General features: G+C 37.4%; 1 protein-coding gene across 1 annotated transcript in view; it reads left to right on the top strand.

Moving 5' to 3' along the window:
• The first annotated feature begins 3,295 nt into the window (after positions 1 to 3,295).
• Serpini1 (serpin family I member 1) overlaps positions 3,296 to 23,064 on the top strand; it is a 30,063-nt gene continuing 10,294 nt past the window's right edge. Inside the window, exons 1-5 of the mRNA XM_051157309.1 lie at positions 3,296 to 3,559; positions 4,603 to 4,833; positions 6,830 to 7,024; positions 9,290 to 9,494; positions 16,244 to 16,341. Of these exons, the coding sequence (XP_051013266.1) occupies positions 3,310 to 3,559; positions 4,603 to 4,833; positions 6,830 to 7,024; positions 9,290 to 9,494; positions 16,244 to 16,341 (979 nt within the window). The 5' untranslated portion in view covers positions 3,296 to 3,309. The remainder of the gene's footprint in view (positions 3,560 to 4,602; positions 4,834 to 6,829; positions 7,025 to 9,289; positions 9,495 to 16,243; positions 16,342 to 23,064) is intronic.

A 23,064-nucleotide genomic window follows, 5' to 3' on the forward strand; every position in this document is an offset into this window, starting at 1 on the left:
GTGTATAGGTCAGACTGTGTGAGAACTCTTCCAAAAACAAACAAAAAAAAAAAAACTGGTGCACAATAGGCAGAAACAGTATTTGGATAATGTTGGGCTTTGTTGTCAGTCAGAGGTCTCTAAAGGAGTACAGCCCATGAAATATGAATATATAATGTGTGTACATACAGATATATATATTAGAAGATGATTTATTAGATTGGCTTACACAGCGTAGTCTTGATAGTTCAACAGTGGCTATCTGTACCATGGACAGGCTGAGAATCCAGTAGCTGCTCACTCCAGGGACTGTATGTTCCAGCACTCAAAATCTTGTGCAGAAGGCCTGGAGAATTCCTGAAGAGCCACTGTGCACACTGGAAAACCCGAAGAAACAGGGCTCCAATGTCAGTAAAGATAGCAGTGATAGCAGCATTATAGATGCACTCACAAGCAACAGTTAAAAGGAAGCACACTTAAAGCTTTTTTAGGTCTAGTCTAGAACTTAAAATCAGGTACTCACATTTCCAGGACAAGTCCTGAGTGAGCTCTCCTCCCAGTCCTCATATTTATAATTCTAGCTAATTTTATGCAACTTGACATAAGCTAGAGTCATCTGAAAGGAACAAACCTCAATTAGAAAGGCTTCCATAAGATCCAGCTGTAGGACATTTTTGTGATTGGTTATTGATGCCATGCCTGTTGTGGGTGGCACTATCCTTTGGCTGGTGGTCCTGGATTCTATAAGAAAGCAGTCAGAGCAAGCCTTGATGGACAAACCACTTAGCCACACTCTTCCATGATCTCTGTATCAGCCCCTGCCTCCAGATATCCCAAGGCTTTTGAGTTCATGTCCTGATTTCTTTCAATAATGAGCAATAGTGTGGAAGCAAAAGACAAATAAACCCTCTCATCCTCAAGTTGCTCTGGTCATGGGGTTTGATCACAGTAATAGTAACCCTAACCGAGACAGAAATTGGTACCAGCACAGAGGGGTATTGCTGTAACAGACCTGGATTGTGAAAGGACTTTGGGACTTTGTTTAATAAAAGCCATTGGCTGTTCAAATCTTGGTGAGCTATGTGTGTGTGTGTGTGTGTGTGTGTGTGTGAGAGAGAGAGAGAGAGAGAGAGAGAGAGAGAGAGAGAGAGAGAGAGAGAGAGAGAGACTAGGTTTGGCATTTTTTAAACCTCAAAGCCCACCTCCAGTGACACACATCTACTCCAACAAAGCTACACTTCCTAATCCTTGTAATCCTTTCAACAAAAGTAGCTCCCTATTCAAATATCAGAGTCTATGTGGGCCATTCTCATTCAAACCACTGCATTCCATCCTGGCCCCTAGGCTTGTAGCTATAGCATAATATAAAAATGTATTCAGGTCAACTTCAAAAGTCTCCATGGTCTCAGCCAATCTCAACACTGGGTAAGAGTCCGGAGTTTCCTCTGAGACTCAAGACACTCTCTTAACTGTAACCTCCTAGAGGAAAGATAACATAATGAGGACACACTGGACCAACACAAGACCAAAATCCAGCAGTGCAAACTCCAAATTGTATATGTCCATAGATGATGCTGAGATGTTCATTAGAACTCCAACTTCCAGCTTTGTTAACTGCAACACACTTCTCTCTTGGACTGGATCCACACCAACTCTGGAGCTCTTCTTCGCTGGTATCCCAAGGCCTTAGTCTCTCCACCATCTTGAGATATCAAAGAAAATCGAAGCTCACCTTCACACAACAGCTTCTCTGGGCTCTCTGCAGGGACACCCCTGACACTCACCTGGTCTTATGGCTTTCCTTAGCCACAGAGGAAGATTCCACAACCCCTTTCCTCTATTCTTGGCCATGAAGCTATAACCACACAGTAGAAGCTGCCAAATTCTGCTGCTTGGTGTGCCCTGAAATCTCCTCTGCCAATACCATGAACCAAAAAATCTTCAGTTTATCCTCAGGCAGAATTTTAGAGCAAGGGCAAAAAGTAGTCACATTATTTGCCAAAATGTCACAAGAATGGTCTTTTGGGCACTTGCTAAAATTCCTCTCCTCTGAAATTTCTTGCACTGGGATCCCACAGTTCAAATTCCTCACATATTGTCTTCCTTACTTTACTAGTTTGCTCCACTAAGACCTGCTTAAAGCATTTAATTTCTTCCAAGCTCCTACAGAATAGATCACCAAGCTTTGAACATTCGATTGCTTTTCTTGCCCAAAGTCGCAAAATCCTTCCACAGTTCTCCCCAAGACAACATGGTCAGGTCTGCACAGCAATACCCCACTGTCCAGTACCAATGTCTATCTTAGTTAGATTGCTATGACTGTGATAAAACACCATGACCAAAGCAACTTGAGTAGAAAAGAGTTTATTTGGCTTACACTTCCATGTCACTGCTCATAATTGAGGGAAATTGGTACAAGAACTCAAATAGGGCAGAAACCTGGAGGCAGATGCTAATCATAAGGTTATTCAGCCTGCTTTCTTCTGGAACCTAGCACTACCAGCCCAGACACAGCACCATCTACTGGGCCCTCCCCATTAATTACTAATTAAGAAAATGTCCTAAGGCTGGATCTTATAAGTTCCCTCCTTTCAGATGATTCTAGCATGTGTCAAGCTGACATAAAATAAGACAGGACACCATATATACTCTTAATGTCATGAATGTTATGGTAATGTCTATCTTGCTCCTTATAGAATCCTCATAACTTGGTAGTCTCTTTTGTTCTATTGACGATTGATTGATTCTTTTTAAAAGTAGAACTTTGGGGATTGTGGCTTGTGATCGTTAATCATTATTGGCAACAGAACATATGTGGCAAGCAGGAACCTTGATTGAAGAACTACATCTATTGAACTCACCCATGGGCATGTATTCTGCCTTGTTCTTGATTTCTAATTGATTCAGGGGGGTCCAGTCTACTGTGACTGATGCAGTGCCTTCACTAAGCAAGTGGGCCTGAGTTGTATAAGAGAGATACCTGAAAGGCAAATAGGCCATTTCATCCTCAATTTTTTTTGTCCTGTGATTTATCATAGCAACAGAAAGCAAACTAGGACAGGAGTTTACCCAAAATTTAGAGCATGTTCTTGATATATATGCCTTCACTTCCAAGCACGCGCACACACACGCGCGCGTGCGCGCATACAAGCACGGCAAAGGATTTCTGTGAGTTCAGGGCCAGCCTGGTCTACAAAGAGAATCCAGGACAGTCAGGGAGAGGAAAAAAAAAAAAAAGTTCAGGTTATAAAACATTTAAAAATTAATCTTGTAACTCTACCAGTTTCCATTAACATATGAATTTTTTTCCAGACTTGAAACCATTTCATTATGGCTCACGTTGGACTGTTCTCTTTGCTGATCATGCAAAGTGTGGTGATAGGAGCAACTTTCCCAGATGAAAGCATAGCAGAGTGGTCAGTGAGCATGTATAACCACCTTCGAGCCACTGGGGAAGATGAGAACATCCTCTTCTCTCCAGTGAGCATTGCCCTTGCAATGGGAGTGATGGAGCTCGGGGCTCAAGGATCTACTCTGAAGGAAATCCGCCACTCAATGGGATATGATGGCCTGAAAAATGGTGAGTGCTTCGGTTTTATTTCTCACAATTATTTGAATAACCTTGAGTTCAACTATATTGCCTTATGCTAGAAAAAGCAATATTTACTACAGGAAAGAAAATGTCTTACTGCAAAAATATGGTTAGGAAGAGTTAGAATAAAATAGAGGGTTCATTTTTGTCTCCAGCTCTAGCTGAATAAATCTAAGGAAAGGGCATCTTCTCAAAAGCATTATTTAAATAAATGTGCATGCTAAAGAAAACAAAAAAAGTAGTTCTGTAATTTTCTGTGTAAATTGTCATACAAATAAATGAAAAAGTAATTGTGATGGATTAAAAAAGAAAGGAATCATGATTCTCAAAATATATTATATTTTGCTTATAATCAATGATATTCTAATTGTTTAAATAACATCCAAACTTTAGAAGTGTTTTATTATTATAAAAATTATATGTATTATGAGAAAATAAAGTGATTTTTGTTTTAATGGTTCTTTGTGTGTGCACATAAACAGATTCATGAGAAACTTAAAAATGAAAATAATGGATTTTGTACTTTTAATATTTAAATAGTGTGATGAAAATAAAATTTAACAAAATATCCCCTAGATAATTAATTTTTTCTTGGTAACACACACACACACACACACACACACATACACACACAAAGTCTAAGACCAATTGAATACAACTAAGTCAAGTACTTTGAAAAAACACAAATTCACTCCTTCTTTGTAGAGGTTATTGAAATAACAGTGAAAGGCACAGCAGTATCTCTGGGGCTGCAGTTGAGCCTCCTTGACATATGTAGGGTCCTAGGCTTGATCTCAGACTCTGCCAAAGTGACAAAAAAGAGCAGAAATGTATCACTTGGTACATTGGACTAAGTTAATTTGATCATCTACAAATAGCACTGGACTTTTCTTACCTTCTTACCATGTCTCTGTGAGGGGCAAACCTGCTGTTTTTCACTGGCCACTGTTCTCCTAATGTCCTTCACTTTGTTACAGTGATCTTTCACCATGTCTGTTCCACTGATAAACTTGTCATTTGTCACCTTGCAGATGAAGAATTTTCTTTCCTGAGAGACTTTTCTAATATGGTCTCTGCTGAAGAAGGCCAATATGTGATGAAAATTGCCAATTCCCTCTTTGTGCAAAATGGATTTCATGTCAATGAAGAGTTTGTGCAAATGATGAAAAAGTACTTTAATGCAGAAGTCAGTCATGTGGACTTCAGTCAAAATGTAGCTGTGGCCAACTACATCAATAAGTGGGTGGAGAATTATACAAACAGTATGTTCTTTCTTTCTCTACTTAGCTCACTTTTAACCATCTTTTACTTTGGGGTGTATGTGTGCCCTCACTTTTACTAAATAAGTTAAGCTTGTAGTGATGCTCTGGTCATCTGCCATCTATGTTCTCTTCTTGAGGAAACTCCTGGTGTAGCTGTGTGGAACTTTTTTAAAGTATTTAATATATTACTCAGAAAGAATGATAGTTGGTGATATTTTATCTGTAATAGTAACACAGAATAAGAAAGGGGAAAAATCAAAGTTTGAAGATGCCTCTTGGTTTTATAACTACATAGTTAATAGGTGATTTTAAGAAGTGAATAGTATCCATTCTAAAAAAAAGTGGTCCATTGTAGCCTACATTCTAATTATAGAATTAGAACCTGGGTGCACATTACTCTGTGTTTTATTTCTAACCCATGTTATATTTTTTGAATTTTATTTTTCTTTTACATGTTTGTGTGTAAGTGTTAGAGTGTGCATGGGAACCACTCACATACCCATGGAGGCCAGAAGAGGGCTTTAGATCCCCCAGAACTGGAATATGAGCTTCTCGGTGCTCTGAACTAATAATCCTGGGACCTGATTAAGAGTAGTAAGTAGTCTTAACTGCCAAGACATCTCTCCAGCCCCTTTAATTCATATGTTAAATGTATTTAAAACTTCTAGTAGATAAAACCTATCATTTATTTTCCAATTAGCCAGGAAGATAATTGAAATAATAATTTAAAAATTGATACAAATTTAAAAGTAATTTAATGGAAGAGAAAGGGAGAAGAAAATTAATGTAGGAGAATATATGGATAATCCATACAATAAACAATATATATGATGTATGAAAACTTAAACATAAATGAATTAAAAATAAATTAACATTTTCAATAGATTAGTATAGCTGCTCATTACTAAAAAATCTTAATGTCAAAATTCCCCAGATAGTTTTATTCTAAAATGTTATGCTACAACAACAACAACAACAAACCCCATTAAACACCCTAAACACGACAATTCACAGAACCCTAAGATATCCATAAGAAGAGATATGGTTGATAAAATGAGAAAATATTAAATAGTTTTGATCTTACTTTTTCGAACTATAAGATTGATTTGTGCTGTAAATGAAATATTTTAATATTTTTTTAAAATTCAAAAAGAATATTTATCTACCTGATATATATTACATTATTAAAATGCTGACTTTCAATTTTTTTTTTTTTTTTTTTTTTTGGTGGAGGAACCTTACCAAATCTGCTATCTTTATTAGGCTTGAAGAAAATTCAGATGATACAAAGTAATTTATCATGAGTTAAACTTCCGTTTAGCCATCTGTTTGTACCTCATCAAAAACAGTAGGAAGATGACCAATACTCAAGAGAGGCAAGTTTGAATGATGCCTATGTGCCTTGTATAAGAATAAAATTAGACAGGTGGAGAGTTGGCTCAGCAGTTAAGAGCACTTGATGCTCTTCCAGAGGACCCAAGTTCAGTTCCCAGTACCCCATGGTATTTTACAGCCATCTATAATTCCAATTCCAGGGGATATGATACCCTCTTCTGACTTCCATCAGCACCAGTCACACATGAAGTGCTTAAGCATACATCCAGGCAAATGCACATACACGAAAAAATGAGCAAATAAATATTTAAAATATAAACTTTGAAACATTAGTGTGCTTTGTCTGTGTTCATAGTTTTACATGTCTCATTGCACCAAGGAATTGTTGAAGGCCAATACGGCTTTGGATGTGGGTGGGTAGTCTTTGCATCAGGATGCTATTAGGCACACTCTCGGTTTTGATGCCCTTAATTGCTAATGATGTAATTATGTGTGTATGTGCATAGCACTTTCCACTTAAAAGTAAGACGCTTGTATTTCTGTTACATACTCACTTTATAACCTTAAGGACCACTCTATCAGATGGCGGCATTGACAACTCTTTTGTTAACCCTTCCACTTTTCAATTTAATGTGGATTTTCATCTGCTTCACCTAAATAGGTCTGTTGAAAGATTTGGTGTCTCCAAGGGATTTTGATGCTGCCACTCATCTGGCTCTCATCAACGCTGTATATTTCAAAGGCAACTGGAAGTCACAGTTCAGACCTGAAAACACCAGGACTTTTTCCTTCACTAAAGACGATGAAAGCGAAGTGCAGATTCCAATGATGTATCAGCAAGGAGAGTTTCATTACGGCAAGTGTTCTAGATTCTTGTAGTGTGTCAACAAGTCTTTTATAAATGTGAGATATTCATTGCTCCAGCTCCTTGTGAGTATAATTGAGGATATAGTTCAATTTGCTTTGCTGCATTTCCAAAAGCTTGCTATTAGGTCATGGCTGACTATTATTAGGTATTGACAGTTTTCCAACACGCTTCTTTAATTTATAGCCACCTTCCAAGTGGCTTTACTCATCTAAAACTGTCTGATATTGGATTGGCATGGTGTCTCTATGGGTAAGGTGTTTGCCATGCAAGCATGAGGGCCTGAGTTCAGATCCTCAGAACTCAACCGTCCAGTGCTTCTACCTTGAGATAGGAGATAAAGATAGAAGGCTCCGTGGAAACTCATGACACAGGTAGGCTGGAGTATACAATAATAAAACAATACAAGACCATATATCAAATGAAGAAGAAGGCAAAGGAAGACCTTTGTACATGCTCCAAGCCGTATTTGCACGTGCACACAGACACACAGACACATACACACACACACACAACACACACACACACACAGGAGCATGCATGTGTCATAAGTTCTGATCTTGGGTGACAACATTCTAATTAACTTTGGCATCGTCTTTAGCTGTATGGTTCACCCAGAGCCTGTGTTAGTTTTACGCATTGTTACTATTTATTTTTTTTATATTTATTTGTTTGTTTGTGGGATTATATACAGTAGCACATGTGCAGAAGTCAAAGGAAGACTGAGTTGCTTTTCTTCATTCACCAAATGTGTTCTAGGATCATAATAAGGTCATGTGACTTGGCATTAATTGCCTTTATCCACTTTTTAATCTCTTATACAGCCCATGTAAAATTTTTCTTTAAAATTCAAATATCAGAGGGTGGAGGTATAGCTCAGCAGTTAAAACCACTGCTACTATTGTAGAGGCCGCAGGTTCAATCCCCAGAACACCTCACAACTGCCTGTGACTCCAGCTCCAGGGGACCTGATGCCCTTTTCAGGCCTCCGTGAACACCTGTGCACATGCAATGCACTTACATACAGCCAGGCACAGATTCATAAACATAAAATTATAAAAATGAATCTTGAAGCATTTTAAATCTCAGATTTGTATATGTATGGCTGAGAGAACTGTATATGATGTAATTCAATAATCTTTGACATTATTTTCATTGAATTTCTTTGTATTCTTCAGATACTTAAGGTATTATTTCCTCCTGAATTATAATAATTAGTTAAGTCATTGGCAAAAATGCACTTGTAACTAAATATATGTTAAAACTAACAGTTCTAACTAATAGTCAAAGTAGAAAAAAATACCTATTTATATGAAAACCGAGATGATTAGTACCATGTCTAGGGTACCTAGGAATATATGCAAACAAGTATTATTCTCTATTTTGATGATAGAGAACAATTAAAGCAATGACAAAAGTTTGTGTTCTAAAGACACACCACAATCTCTCTCCATGTGTGTGCAATGTGTATGCACAGATGCATAAGAAATCCTGCTAAATTTATAGAATACAAAATAAATTATCTCACTTAATACCTAACTTTGATAATTTTATTATCACAAATACACTTGATATGCTTATGTAATATACAAGTACATAATGCTTAGATTCTATTTTAGCTGGCAATATTGGCCTTGTGTATTGCAATTGTGGTAACAATGGGGTGCCCAGCACTATATATTATCTTCTTAAAATTCAAGAGTATGGGTAAATGTGCACATTGGTACACCCAACGTAAAGCCGGGGATTTATTTTTAGAACCAGTTTTTACTGTGTTAAATTGAGTTATCTTACTTAAAAATAAAAAACGGTCTAGAGAACATAAAAAATGTGAGATAATTCAAATTAATTACATTTTTTTGGTGGTGAGGACTCACTTACTTTTGAGGTCTATTTTCCAATAAGTCATTTTGCTTTGGATGCCGAAATTTCTTATTTTATAAACATTATTTTCTTTTTCTTTTAGAAAAGAATCAATTATCTATAATAGTGCTTTTCTTGCATATATGTAGCATACTACGTGTGTGCTGGTCCTAGAGGCAGCCAGAGAAGGTACTGGATATCCTGGAGATAAGTTACATATGATTGTGAGCCACTGTATGGGTATCAGGAACTGAACCCAGATCCTCTGCAAGAGTCTCAACTATGGAGTGTTTCTCCAGACCCCAATATTCATTCTAAGTGAAGACATAAAAAAACTGAAATCATCTTCTGAAAGTTTTGATGTGAGTTTTAAAGCTGTCATTTTGTTTGCAGGGGAATTTAGTGATGGATCCAATGAAGCTGGTGGCATCTACCAAGTCCTTGAAATACCCTATGAGGGAGATGAGATCAGCATGATGCTGGTACTGTCCAGACAGGAAGTTCCACTGGCCACACTGGAACCTCTGCTTAAAGCACAGCTGATCGAAGAATGGACAAACTCTGTGAAGAAACAAAAGGTGGAAGTGTACCTGCCCAGGTGAGGACGTCCTGTGAGGCCCTTTGCATAGCACAGTGCTATGATCCACAAAAATCTCTTGCAAATGCATTGGAATTTCACTCTTCTTTTTTATCCTATTTCTCTTTCTTCATCCTCCTTTCCTACTTTTCATCCCTTCCTCTCTTCTCTTTCTTCAACCTCCTTTTCCTCCACAGCTTCCTCCTCCATCAACTCTTCTTTTTCCTTCATCTCATCCATCTTCTCTTTCTTCCTTCTCTCTGCTTCCTCTTCCTCCTTAATATTCTTTAATTCGGACACGATCCTACTACCTGAAGATACACATCTACTTTTTTGATTTGTTCAGCACTGAGAACCATGTGTTGTTGAGTTGATTATAAGTAAGCGGGAAAACCTCTGCCGTTATTGGAAGCACTTGCAAACAGGCAACTGTAGAGGTACTGACATATAGTCGTATATAAACAAGATACAAATCTACTCCAAATACTCTCTGTGGTCAACAAGTAAGATATATGCATAGACTTACTGCTCCGACGACTGTTCTTTTCTTTACTCCACTGCAGGTCCCTCAGAACATCCCTACTTAGCAGCATGTTGTGTCCATTTCCTGGTAGCTATGGCACGTACCTGACTCTCCATTTCTATTTCTGTATTGATCTACAGTACCCTTCTCCAAGTATTGTTCATTTAGACATAAAGGTCACCTGTGACACTAGACCTTCCAGGAGGCCTTTCACAAACTGTAGGCTTACAAGCATAATGAAAATAATTTACATTAGAGAACAAGATACATCGATTAATAACATATGTAATGGGCATATGTGCACATGGCAGTACAGTTCTGGGTCTCATTTTACATTAAAATGTTCAAATTTAAATTTCTATAAATACGAAATCATGATGAGTAAATTAATAAATCTGGCTTATTAAAACTTATTAATTTCATCCCAATTTTAGGAGGTTGATATATCAGTTATATTTTATATAAATATGCCTATTTTTTCAAAAAATGTAGATGATGTTTGCCTTTGTAAACGAAAGAGATCTGTTTGTATTGATATTTGTAGGAAGAACATGATTCAGCCTTCATATCCTTCTATACACGTTGTGGACATATATAAAGACATATACACTTATATACGGATATGTACATATAGCTATCTCTTCCTTAGTCTTCTTATAAAAACTAAAGTGATCATAACCTAAATAGTTCAGGCGTCTAAGATAATTAGCATGAATCACTTTCCATGATAATGCGTTTACCTAGAAAGATTCTACTAGTCTATTCTCAAGAAAAAGTCAGTGACTATCTTAACAAATAACAATTTGTTAGATATAAAAGTTGATTTCATATACATATTTTATGAGCTATGGTATTTTAAACTATAATATTTATTTATAAGTATTAATGATTGAGTATAAAATATTGCCTAAGGCATAAAGTTGTAATCAATTTAACCCATTTTAAAACTCATTAAGTCATTTTTTTAAAATCATGAATAGTTTTTCTCATAGGAAAATCCTTGTTATAATGTAACAAATTCAATACAATGTTAAAGCTTCTGTTAATAAATTCCATAAACTCAGTGTAGTATCTCCAGAGGCTTAAGTTCTATGAAGATATAAAATTGCTCAGGGGTATTTTAGCAGAATTCTAAATGAGTGCTTAAGAAATATTATATATTCTGTCTCTTCCACATTCACTAGAAAATGTGTCTAGGTCATGTCCACTGAGAAATAGATTGTGGCAGCAGAAGAAAATTAAATTTTCATTTTCTCAGTTATTCTTCATTTATGAAAATTCAGTTCACTTGCTCTCACTAATGCCTGTTACTAAACTAGGCTCAGCTAATTACCATGCCTCCATTCCTTCAGGAGTTTTGTAAACTTTCCCTCTGTATGCATATATAGGAAGAGTAAATAGCTCACTGGGACAAACTTGGTTCTTCTTCTGTAGCAAGGTGACTGTTGAAACAGTTGTATGTTGCAGTAATCAGTGGCGAAGCTCCTGCACATTTTGTAGATGTAGGAGCCAACTAAACATTTTAGGAAGGTAGTGGCTTCTGCGCCTCAATATAAGGAAAGGTCAAGAGTAATCTAACAGCTAGATTCCAGTTCTACTCAGGGATCAAATTTTAATGTCTCATGCAATTATCATGCGGATATATTATTCTAAAAATGCAAGGTTGAATTTTTTGTAAGTGCATATTTGTTCTATCAGACATAGTTTCACTCATACTAGAGTTTGAATGGACAGTATAAAATACCAACCATCCTTTGGGCTGTAGAGTAGAAGGGTACAGCTGTAGCTCAGCTGATAGAGTGCTGGCTTAGCATTCTTGAAGCTCTGGGATCTGTTCCTAGCACTTAAACTGGGCATAGTGGCACACACATTTAAATCCAGAACTCCTGAGGTGGAGCCCGGACATCAGAAGTTCAAGGTCATCTTCAGCTACATACTAAGACTGAAACCAGAGATCTGTAGGAAATTTGGAAATTTGTGCAGTCAGAAAGACCACAGTTACTATTTTCATTTTTCCGCCATGAATATGAATAGAGCAAGTGGCCTAGTTTTTTAGACTTCAGTTTTGTCTTTTGTAGCCTGGAGAAAACAATACTTCCCTCTAGAGATCATGATAAGAAACAACCCAGACTGTAAAATGTGTGAAGGGTGATAGTAACAGATAACCATACTAGTAGTCTGTACTAAGAGGACAGAGGTGATGTTTGACCAGTAGCTATTTTCAGTTGCTTGCAAGGGAAAAAAGATAGGAACAGACAACTGGAGATTATTAACAGTTTTTCATTAACTTTGAACAAAAATCTTATAAAAAGCTAGATATTAGCTATTTGGACTGATAACTATTTTCCTATTCAAGATATTTCAAACATTAAAATAAATTCGACGCCAAACAATTCTGCTTTCACAATCTTCATTTTATGGTATAAACCATCACTAAAGTAAAACTATAATAATTTTCAGTATGTGGATTAGTATGTTTGATATACAGAAAATTTTCTCTTGGTCTTTTTTTGGAAACATTAACTTGCCAAAATTATTTTTTCTCAACCATTCATCTTCATATGTGAGTGTTGTTTTGATAGTTTTTTTCTTCCAGTTCATACAATGTCAGATATTATGCTAATATAATGTCTAGGGGGTGGTTTGACATCTTTCATTAAAGACGTATCCTGTTGCCTAAAAATTTATATGTAGCATGTATATACAGCAAAAGGTAGTATCAGAAAAAAAAAAACATTTCTTTCTCATATATTTTGTGTTGTTTTTAAAGTATTAAACATGTTTTTATTTATCAAATTAAAAAGTATAGACATGTTTGTTCTGTATCTCTTCCTAGAATGACTAAAAGTATGACTCATTAGTTTAGGGAGAAATTATATATTAATCAATAAGCCTTACCATAGAAACCATTTGTATAAAGTTAAGATCTCATCTATGGTTATGATAATTAATGTTTCATATCTTCTTAAAAAGCTGATGCATTTTTATATATTATTTTGTGCATAATAATTCAAAATCTTTTAAAAATCAAAATTTTGTTTTTGCTTTCAAAAGCTCTACTGTAATTGGAAAAACATACAGCATTGTATACATAATATTTACCCAATTTTCATTGATAAGTAACTTTTTGCAATGATATCATGAATATACCCTTATTTATATATAAGCATTTAGTATAACTACAATGATTTTTTAAGAGGTTGCAAAAAATGGAGTTGAAATGCTTACTATATTAATATATTAAGTTTGTTGCTTCTTTTACTCCATACATGGTAGGTGGCAAATGGAGAGGCAGTATCAACTGACCAGATGTGTGTGTGTGTGTGTGTGTGTGTGTGTGTGAGAGAGAGAGAGAGAGAGAGAGAGAGAGAGAGAGAGAGAGAGAGAGAGAGAGAGAGAGAAACAGAGTTTATTAGCTCTGTCAATAGAACAAAATGGCAGTTGACAGATTGGGAAAAGATCTTCACCAACACTATATCTGACCAAAGGCTAATATCCAAAATATATAAAGAACTCAAGAAAGTAGACACCAACAAACCAAATAATTCAAAAAAAATTTAAAATGGAGTACAGTGCTAAACAGAGAATTGTCAACAGAGGAACACTGAATAGCTGAAAAACATTTAAAGAAATGCTCAACTTCCTTAGTCATCAGAGAAATGCAAAACGAAACAACTCTGGGATTCCATCCTACACCCCTCAGAAAGGCTAAGATCACAAACTCAAGTGACAGCACATGCTGGTAAGGATGTGAAGAAAGGGGAGCACTCCTTCATTACTTGTGGGTGTGCAAACTTGTACAACCACTTTAAAAATCAATCTGTAGTTTTCTCAGAAAATTAGGAATAGCTCTATCTCAAGGCCCAGCTATACCACTCCTGGGCATATATTCAAAATATGCTCCATCATACAACAAGCACACTTGCTCAGCTATATTCATAGCGGGTATATTTGTAATAGCCAGAGTCTGAAAACAACCTAGGTGTGGCTCAACTGAAAAATTGATAAAGAAACTGGTGCATTTACGTAGTACAATACTACTCAGAAATAAAAACAAGGAAATTATGAAAATTTCAGGCAAATGGATGGAACTAGAAAAGATCATCCTGAGTGAGGTAATCTAGGCCCAGAAAGACAAACATGGTATATACTCATTCATAAGCAGATATTATCCATATAGTATAGGATAAAGATAATTTTTATACCCAAAGAAGATAAGTAACAAGGTGGACCCAAGGGAGGATGCATAAAACAGAAGGGGAAATAAAAGAGACAGAGGTAATGGTTGAAGAGAGAGAATGAGGTAGGGTAGGGAGTGAGGAGAGAAACAAGGGTGAAGATCAGACTTGGGGAGAGGTGGGGAGCAGGAGGACAAGAGAGCCTGCAGAGAAAATAGAAACCAAACTGTGGGTGGGGCAGCTCTGGAGACCTTAGTAAGGGTAAGGTTTTTTTGGGGGAGGATATGGGGGTTATTCTAGCTGAGACTCCTAGTATTAGGGGTCATGGAGACTTAAGAGGACACCTTCTATCTAGACAGAACTCCTATTGGACAGAGGGGAACACCAATTTACCCACAAAAACGTTGACCCAAAATTTACCCTGCCTATATGATATGTAGGGATAAAGATGGAACAGAGATTGGCGAATATCTACCAATGACTGGCCCAATCTGAGACCCACTGTATGGGAGAGAGCCAACCCCCGACACTATTAACAATACTCTCCTATGCTTGCAGATGGAAGCCTAGCATAGCTGTCCTCTGGGAGGCTCCTCCCTGCAGCAGATGGAAGCAAATGCTGAGACTCAGATTCAAATAGTGGGCAAAGTACAGAGAATCTTGTAGATTAGGGTGGAGGGGGGAATAGAAGGACCTGGAGGGGTCAGGAGCTCTACAAGAAGACCAACAGAGCCAACTAACAAGGGCTCAGAGGGGCTTTCAGAGACCAAGACACCAATCAAGGACCATGAATAGATTGTGCCCATCCTTCCTGCACAGATGTAGCCAATGAGCAGCCTGGGCTTCATGTGTGTCCACTAGTAAAAGGAGTGTGGGCTGTATCTGACATGGACTTTGTTACCTGCTTTTTGATCACTTGCCCTGGCCACAGGGAAAAGAGGATGCACTCAGTCCTAATGCGACTTGATGTGCTGGGGAGGGCTGTTGGAAGGGGAGGGGGCTCCCCTTTACTGAGGAGTAGTGGAGGTGGAATGGGGAAAGGGAGGAGGGAGGGTGGAAATGGGAGGAGAGGATGGAAGGGCTGTGATCAGAATGTAAAATAAATACATATATAAAAATTTAGAGGTCATTATTAGCTTGAAAAATCATGAATACTATTTAATACATTACAGTATTTTGAAAAGTATTCATTTAAGGATTTTAAAAAATATTTGTGTGTGTGTGTGTGTGTGTGTGTGTGTGTGTGTGTGTGTGTGTGTGTGTACAGGCACGCATGCATTTATCAGGCTTGATAACAAGAGCCTTTACCCACTGAGCCATCAAGTTTTACATAGTACTTAACGGTACCTAACCTCAACATTCCTTTAAACTTTCATGTACTTTAGTTGACTGTCTATAGCAAATATTTTTGTACTAATGAATTTAAATCCTATTATCTTATGTCATTCTCTTTGATCCCTTCCTTCTTATTGAAAAAATATTTTTATATAATATATTCTGATTGTGATTTCCCTTCTTCCAAATTCTTCCTAGATTCTCTTTATTTCTCCATCTACACAACCCCACCCTCTTTCTCTCTAAATATCAAAAAAAAAAAAAAAAAAAAAAAAAAAAACCTCTCTTTCCTCTCTCTCACCCCCACAGAAACCACAGAAATCAAAATATATAAGCCAAAGACTGATAAGACAAAAAATTCAAACTAAACAATATGAAACAAAAGCCTGAAAAAATACTACAGAGGTCAAGTTTCTTTTGTGTTGACCATGATCTGCATAGGTTCAAGGCAGAAGGGCTCCCTCCAGTTGAGAAGGAGAATAAACACAGGTTCCCGCATCTAACCAAGAATCTATGTGTAACTGGTACACACTTGCAAAGGAAAACTTAGTCCTTTCCAATTGTGACCCCCATTTTCATAAGCACAATTACATACTTCTTTCAGTCCAAAGTCAGTGTTAGCATAACTTATCTACTATAGAAAATACTTTTGTCATCAACATACTTAGTATTTTATTCTTACTGCCCATAAGAAGCTGCTATACTTAAATATTTTCCTCCCATCTCTTCTTTAGGTTCACAGTGGAACAGGAGATTGATTTAAAAGACATCTTGAAATCCTTTGGGGTCACTGAAATTTTCATCAAAGATGCAAATCTGACTGCCATGTCAGGTAAGAAATGAATATCAATTAAAATGGTACTCATAAAATGCTCAAAATAATGAGGGTCTACTCATCAATTCTTAATGGATTTCTTTAATATAGTTATTATTTATCAAGTAAATAAAACAAAGGGTGTATTTACTTATATAAACAAAACCATAGATATAGCTATAGAATCTTGTATTGCATGATGTGAGCTCTTTTAGTAGATTGCTTTCCAGAATACTTTATACATATTCAAATTCTCCATCCGATCTAATGTGGTATCTTGTAGAATAGATAATCAGTGAATATACTTGTTGAATATCTAATTATATCTCTCTGGAATAGGTTATAGTGGAAAAGTGAATGACCACCTCTTCCTGCTGTGATAAACAGACTAAAGATTTTTTTTAAACAGAATAAAACCTACCCAGTGAGATGTGGTAAAGCCTTTCCTAAGTTTTCAGTAAAAATAATATATTTTAAAAGTAACTTTAATGTATTCTAGAAAATAAAAAATAACTACTTGAATTATTAAAGGACAAAGTTAAAATGTTAGTACCATTAAAACACTTATGATCTTTAAGTAACTTTGGATATAGTTTTAAGTGATTATCCACAAGAAAATTGCCATTGATAAAGGCAACAATAAACTTAAGCCTAAATAAATTTGTAGAATTATGGTTTTCTATTATTCTCTGGAAAATAGAAAAATAAAATCATTTTTATAAGAGAAGACAAACAAATATTAAGATAAAAGAAACTAAACTTGTAAGGCCTCTTTATAGTCAATATACTTGGACCCAGTATTCCAACTAGAGTAAGAAGAGTTAGAACCATCCTAATCAGTTCTTGGGTTAAGAAAATGATTTAGTTTTCTTCTCCTGAATATGCCACCTGCATGAAATCACAGCTTCTATGCCTCAGCTGAATTCTGGAAATACCTTCTCTACTTCTAAAAGTGCTTATACATTTGTGATTCCATATTCTTGTATACGTGTATTTTTGGCGGGGAGAGAGAGACAGACAGACAGAGGCAAAGAGACAGACAGAGAGAGAGACACACAGAGACAGACAGACAGAAACAAAGACAGAGACAGAGAGAGGGAATGAATCATAGAATTCTACGACATCCTAACACTAACCCTCCCAGAATTAGGACAGTGAGCGTTTTTTAAAAGAATCACTCATCCTCTGACAATAAGCTGAGACTGGTGTCTTTCTAATGTATTTGTCAATGTAACTTCTATTCCTCATTCAAGGAGCTTGATGTTCTAAGAACCAACAGAGTTTGAAAGCTGGCTGTGTAAGTGGCTCTGTCTACACAGGAGAGATGTGTTTTCCTTTAGTAAAGGTCTTCAGGGTTCATGTCACAGTTCCTAGAGTTGTAAGCATCCCTTTGGAATAATCAGACTAGTGGAGATTCGAAAGACCATATGGTGTCTTTGTACCTGAGTCAGGAATATATTCATAGCTGAAGCATAGCATAAAATCCTAATGCTGTCTTCCTTATAAATTTAAAACATTGATCTTACTTCACTGGCTGAGTTCCCACTGGATAATTACATTCTACTTTTTTTTTTACAGTGATTCTTCACTGTCTTCCCAGCATCCAGGCAGATATTTTACCCAAATATAACACCTACTGCCACTCGGTCCTGAGGGGTTAGCTCTGCTAAAGCAAGCCAATCGCTGTGGTCAGTGTAGCTTATTTTAGACATATTTGGGTTCATAAGGTAATATTTCATTTTGTTTACCATCACAGAGATAGTACACTATAGCTGTTTGCTATGAATCAAATGGCTTGGGGATTTAGAATAAGACTAAAGTCTTCTACAGAATTCTTTACTAGTCTGTATGCAAAGCATCTAGTCAGTTGATCAAACCTATTTGAAAGAGTTGGAACACAGTGATTGCTGAAGACTAAAGTGGAGTAAAAGAAGGGAATCAGGCTGTTAGAGTCCATCTTATACACTATAGTTCTTGGGAACTGAGTTACCATGCCAGGACTTACTGTCTTAGGCATCACCCTGTTTAGGTGTCGGAGTTACTTGAATGGATCTGAAGAAAACCTCTTACAATTTGCAATGAGACTTTGTTGATTATTAACTTAGTAGTTCAATAAAACAGGGATAGCTCTAGGATGTTAGCACCCCAACTAGTCTTCCTTTCTCCCTCTCTCTTTCAGTTTCCCCTTCTCTCCTTCCTTTTTTATTCCCTCTCCATTTCCCTCTCTCTTTCATTAATTTATGAACCATTCATTTGATTGCCTCTGCTTTTTCTACTTTCAGTGTAGTTTCTTGGCCTTGTTTATTTGGGTACCATATGTTCTACCTTACATGGTTCAAATCCTTTTTAGATGACTACTTTTTTTACCTCCACAAATAACACGAAAACCTTGATGACCAGAGCTCCTGTAATCCTTAGTGACCTCCACAAGGACTCAATTAAAATATTTGCATGTGTTTAGTAAATATTTTCTACTTTCTTAAGGTTTGGGGGCACTAAAGATATATAATATGAATGATAATTCGTGCTGTACTTATTACTTTGATAAAGTAGCCACTAGTGAGGCAAATGTTTAAGAAAAGTGCTCTGCTATAAATTTAAGAAACTCTTACCTGACCCAAAGAAACAATCACAAGTTTTAAAACATGTATTTGTCTATTTTTATTTGTAAGGGTAAATATGTTGAGACTATATTTGTGTACCACATGAGTGCAGGGCCCACCAAGGCCAGAAGAATGGTGCAGATCTTCTGTGACTGGAATTATAGACAGTCGTTTGCTTCCATGTTGGTGTTAGGAATCCAACCTGGAAACTTTGGAAGAGTAGCCAGTGCTCCTCACCACTGATCCATGTCTGGAGACCCAAAACCTGGAGGGCTTATAGGGAGGAAGATTCAGCAGCCTAATTTAACATAAGAAAGCCTGAGAGAAATGTTTTATCAGAACGTGTTTCTCAAAATGTCAGGTGTCCTTTTCACATCCCAGGGATGTGTCAGCAATAGCTCCAGACTTTCTTGTCTATCACAATGGGAAGTGGTCCTGGTCTTCAGCTAGAGGCCAGTGATTCCTCTATACATCTACAATGCACAGTACATGCTCCCACATTGACTAGCTACCCAGTCCTCAATGTCATCCGTTGACCAGCAGATGGGAAATCATGGATTAGAGAAAAAAGTTGTGGAAAGAAAGAAGAAAATAAACCAAAAGACAAATAAAACAAAAGACAGTTGCAGAAGACAGAAATGAATCAGTACAGAAGTCTTTGATTATTAATAGAAAGAAGCATTTGAATGCTGAGAATATTTCTGAGCAATTTAGAAAGTAATAGCATCTCTTGGCTGTAGAATAGAGATTTTCCTAGGTGAAAGTGGAATCCTCATTTCTGTGTTTGTAACTGTGTATATATGTGTACGGTGGTTGTGGTGTGTGTGTGCATGTGCGTGTGCGTGTGTGTGTGTGTGTGTGTGTGTGTGTGAGAGAGAGAGAGAGAGAGAGAGAGAGAGAGAGAGAGAGAGAGAGAGACGGTACCCATGTGAATATGTGGAGGCTGAAGGAAGACCTGGGGAGTTTTCCGCTTTTATTCTCTGTCTCCTTTTGAAAAAGGATCTCTCCTTGATCTAGTCATTGTTATTTCAGCTAGACTGGCTGCCCAGCAAGTCTCTGGTATCCATCTGTGGCTGCCTCTTAGAGCTGGGATGATAGGTGTATTTTGCCACCCCTGGCTTTTTAACATGGGAACTGGCAATCAGAACTTGGGTCCTCATGCTTCTATGGCATGCACTTTACACATAGAGCCATCTAATTAGCCCAAAATTTTTATTTCTTACAGATCTGGGTGTTGTTTGGAATGTTACCTTGTACATGTGTTACGTTGTCAACAAAAATTCTATACAGTGTTTAAGAAAACCATTTAAACATGTTAATGGTAGAATTAACCTGTGAATTTGAAAACCTTCAAAGAACCATGCAAAAATACAAGATTCTTAAGTCATGTGTGGAAAAGAAAACAAGCTACCAGCTCCACCTCCTTTCACTTCAGGGGAAACCGAGTGACTTGAAATCCTTTGCTAAGACCCCTTGGCAGAGAGGCTCATTCAGTTTTATCCCTTTGAATCCATTCTTGTTTGGATGCTTATTATCATTGCCTTAGGCTACTCCAATACTCTGCTAAATGGCTTCCAGTTTCTCTCCAATCTAATCTGTTGTATCTTCCACTGCCAAGATTAATCACCTTGACACTCGCTCTCAGGTCATTGCAGCACCAGCTCTAAGCTTCCTTAGCTTTGTGGGTCACTATCGCGTGCTCCACAGAAAACAGAGAACACCTCCCTCTCACCTACAGCCCTTCGACTTAGCTTGTGTTCTAGTCACTCTGCACACTTGCTCTGTACCTCCTCTCTCCCCAGATCCTCACATCTGCGAGATCTCTTTCCTTTTCACTGAACCTCCAGATAGCCCAGACTTCATCATGCCACCAAGATTCCATCAACTAGAAATAGTCACTTATTAGGTCCCTGGAATTTTGTGTTCCTCTTTGTTTTACATAACACATATTTCATATTTATGTTACTTATGCCTTTAATATCCCAGGTAAGGATAAATGTCCTAAAGATTGATTCTGATGCATGTTTCCTCAATGGCCACCACTCTAACTGAATGGAGAAGCAAATGAGGTAGGCTGTTCAGTATTTATCATGTTGCCTTCATCTCAATTCAGTATCCATTGCTTCTAATGCTAAATTTCATTAACAAAAAGCCCAGCAAAGACTCATACAATAAATGTGGAATGCACAGTACTGAGGATCATTTTTTTCCTCAGGTTCCATTTAAAATGCTCAGCTCAAGGATCCTCCTATAAAGGAGGACTATTTTTATAATGGAAATGAATGACATTTGGATTAATAGGTAATCTTCTTGGATGGTATAAGAGGCAAGAAAAAGACTACTAAATCCTTCAGCATAAAGTACAAGCTTTAATAAAGGAGCCAATAAAATAAAGGACTTTAAAAAAGGCACAGTGAAAGGCATATTCAGGTCAAATGCAAGTGCTGTAGATTGATGCTGGCCCAGCTCCTGTATCCTTCCCCCCTGTTGCTCTTTCTCCTTGCTTTGTAAGCCAGAGGGCTTGCTTCTCTTTCACTGTCACAATTTTACTTCTGTTCCTACTTTCTTGCCTGACTGTTGTAAAAGGGAACTTGATCTTTCTGCCCCTAGGTATTTTCTCATTTAAATAATCTCTTCACTGGTATATTCTAAATTCAAAGCAGACATATGGCATTATTTCTGGACCAAGCTCAGGCTCTCTGACCTGATGGTCAAAACTCATAACAGGAGACACTTTGCTGCTCTCCAACTTCTGCACTCCACACTTCCATAGTCCACACTCCATTGAGAACTTTCAGTCGTTCCTCCTATTTCTCTCATTTTGATATTTCAATCCTATGTCCAATGACCTTGCCTCCTTCTTTTTCACTCCTCAGCTTATTGTTCCAGCTGTCACCATTGCCTGGTAACCCTCTGTCTTCCTAGGCAGTTTCCTTTTTTTTCAACTGGAACCCAGTAGAGCTTCACACCTATATCTGCTACCATGCTTCACCTTTCACTTGGATTGTCTGTTCGTACACTTGTCTCTGAGCTACAAGCAGTTTCAAAGTTTTGGCTATGTGGGAGAGGTCATTCTGACTTCAGAGATCAACATGGTTGCTGGCATAGCATGGAAGATGAGCGAAGAAGTGCAGGGAGCCTGACAATGGATGCTGCCTGGATTTGCATGAGGCTGCTTCTCAGTAGATGGGGGTTTTTCTGTAACCTGTGTTTTTCATCCACACCCTTTTTGCCAGAAATAATGATTATGATGCTTAAATATATTTACAAAATCCTAGGCCAATATAGCTAGGCATGTCCCATGCCTTGCTCATAACTAATATCCCATTTATTTTATTCTATATTGTACCTGTGGCTGGTTACCGCTGCTTAGGTTTCATGCATATGCCCTTATCAGTGCCCCAGGGAAATTACCTCCACCTCTATCGGAATTCCTCCCTCCTATTTCCTGCCTTAACTATAGGCAAATCAGCTGTTTATTGACAGGTGAAGAATCCATACAGTATGCAGGCGATTATACCTACACTTCTCCCTGCTTTCCACTCTGTCTACTTCCATATTCAAGTCGCTGGGATTTCTTTAGGTCCCTCCCTAAATGTGCACAGTTTGAATTTGTCTCTGCGCAAGTTTTCACCTGCACCTTCAGGTCTTCTCCTGGCTGATTCTTTCATATTCACTTAGACTTAGGTCCTATTTACCCTCCCATCTTTCCTCACCTAACACTCTTCCAAGGAGATGCTCCCCACTGCCCCTGTCATCTACTAGCATACTGTTTTACCTTGTTTTCTGAGGTACAAGGACTGCATCATGGTCATTTATGGATTTGCTTTATTGGTGTTCTTTTATTTATGTCCCCCTGCCTTTGTAAAGAAGGGACTATCAAGTGTCAGTAGTATGCCTAGTATACACAGTAGTTACTTAGTACATGAATGAACAAATAAGTGAATACTTTCTGCTTCTGGAACTAAATCTGAATGAAAGCAAACACTATTCTAATCTGAAAAAAAGTCAGATTCTGGGAAAGTTTTCTAGAGCTTTAATAGTGGTGCAGAAGCTAAAAATTATGAACACATTAGAGACACTTTTTTCTAGGGTTCTGCTATGATACTCTTTTCATTTTGTTATTTTAAGCCTGCCC

Source organism: Acomys russatus, chromosome 15 (genome assembly GCF_903995435.1).
Source record: "Acomys russatus chromosome 15, mAcoRus1.1, whole genome shotgun sequence".
Classification (NCBI taxonomy): Eukaryota; Metazoa; Chordata; class Mammalia; order Rodentia; family Muridae; genus Acomys; species Acomys russatus.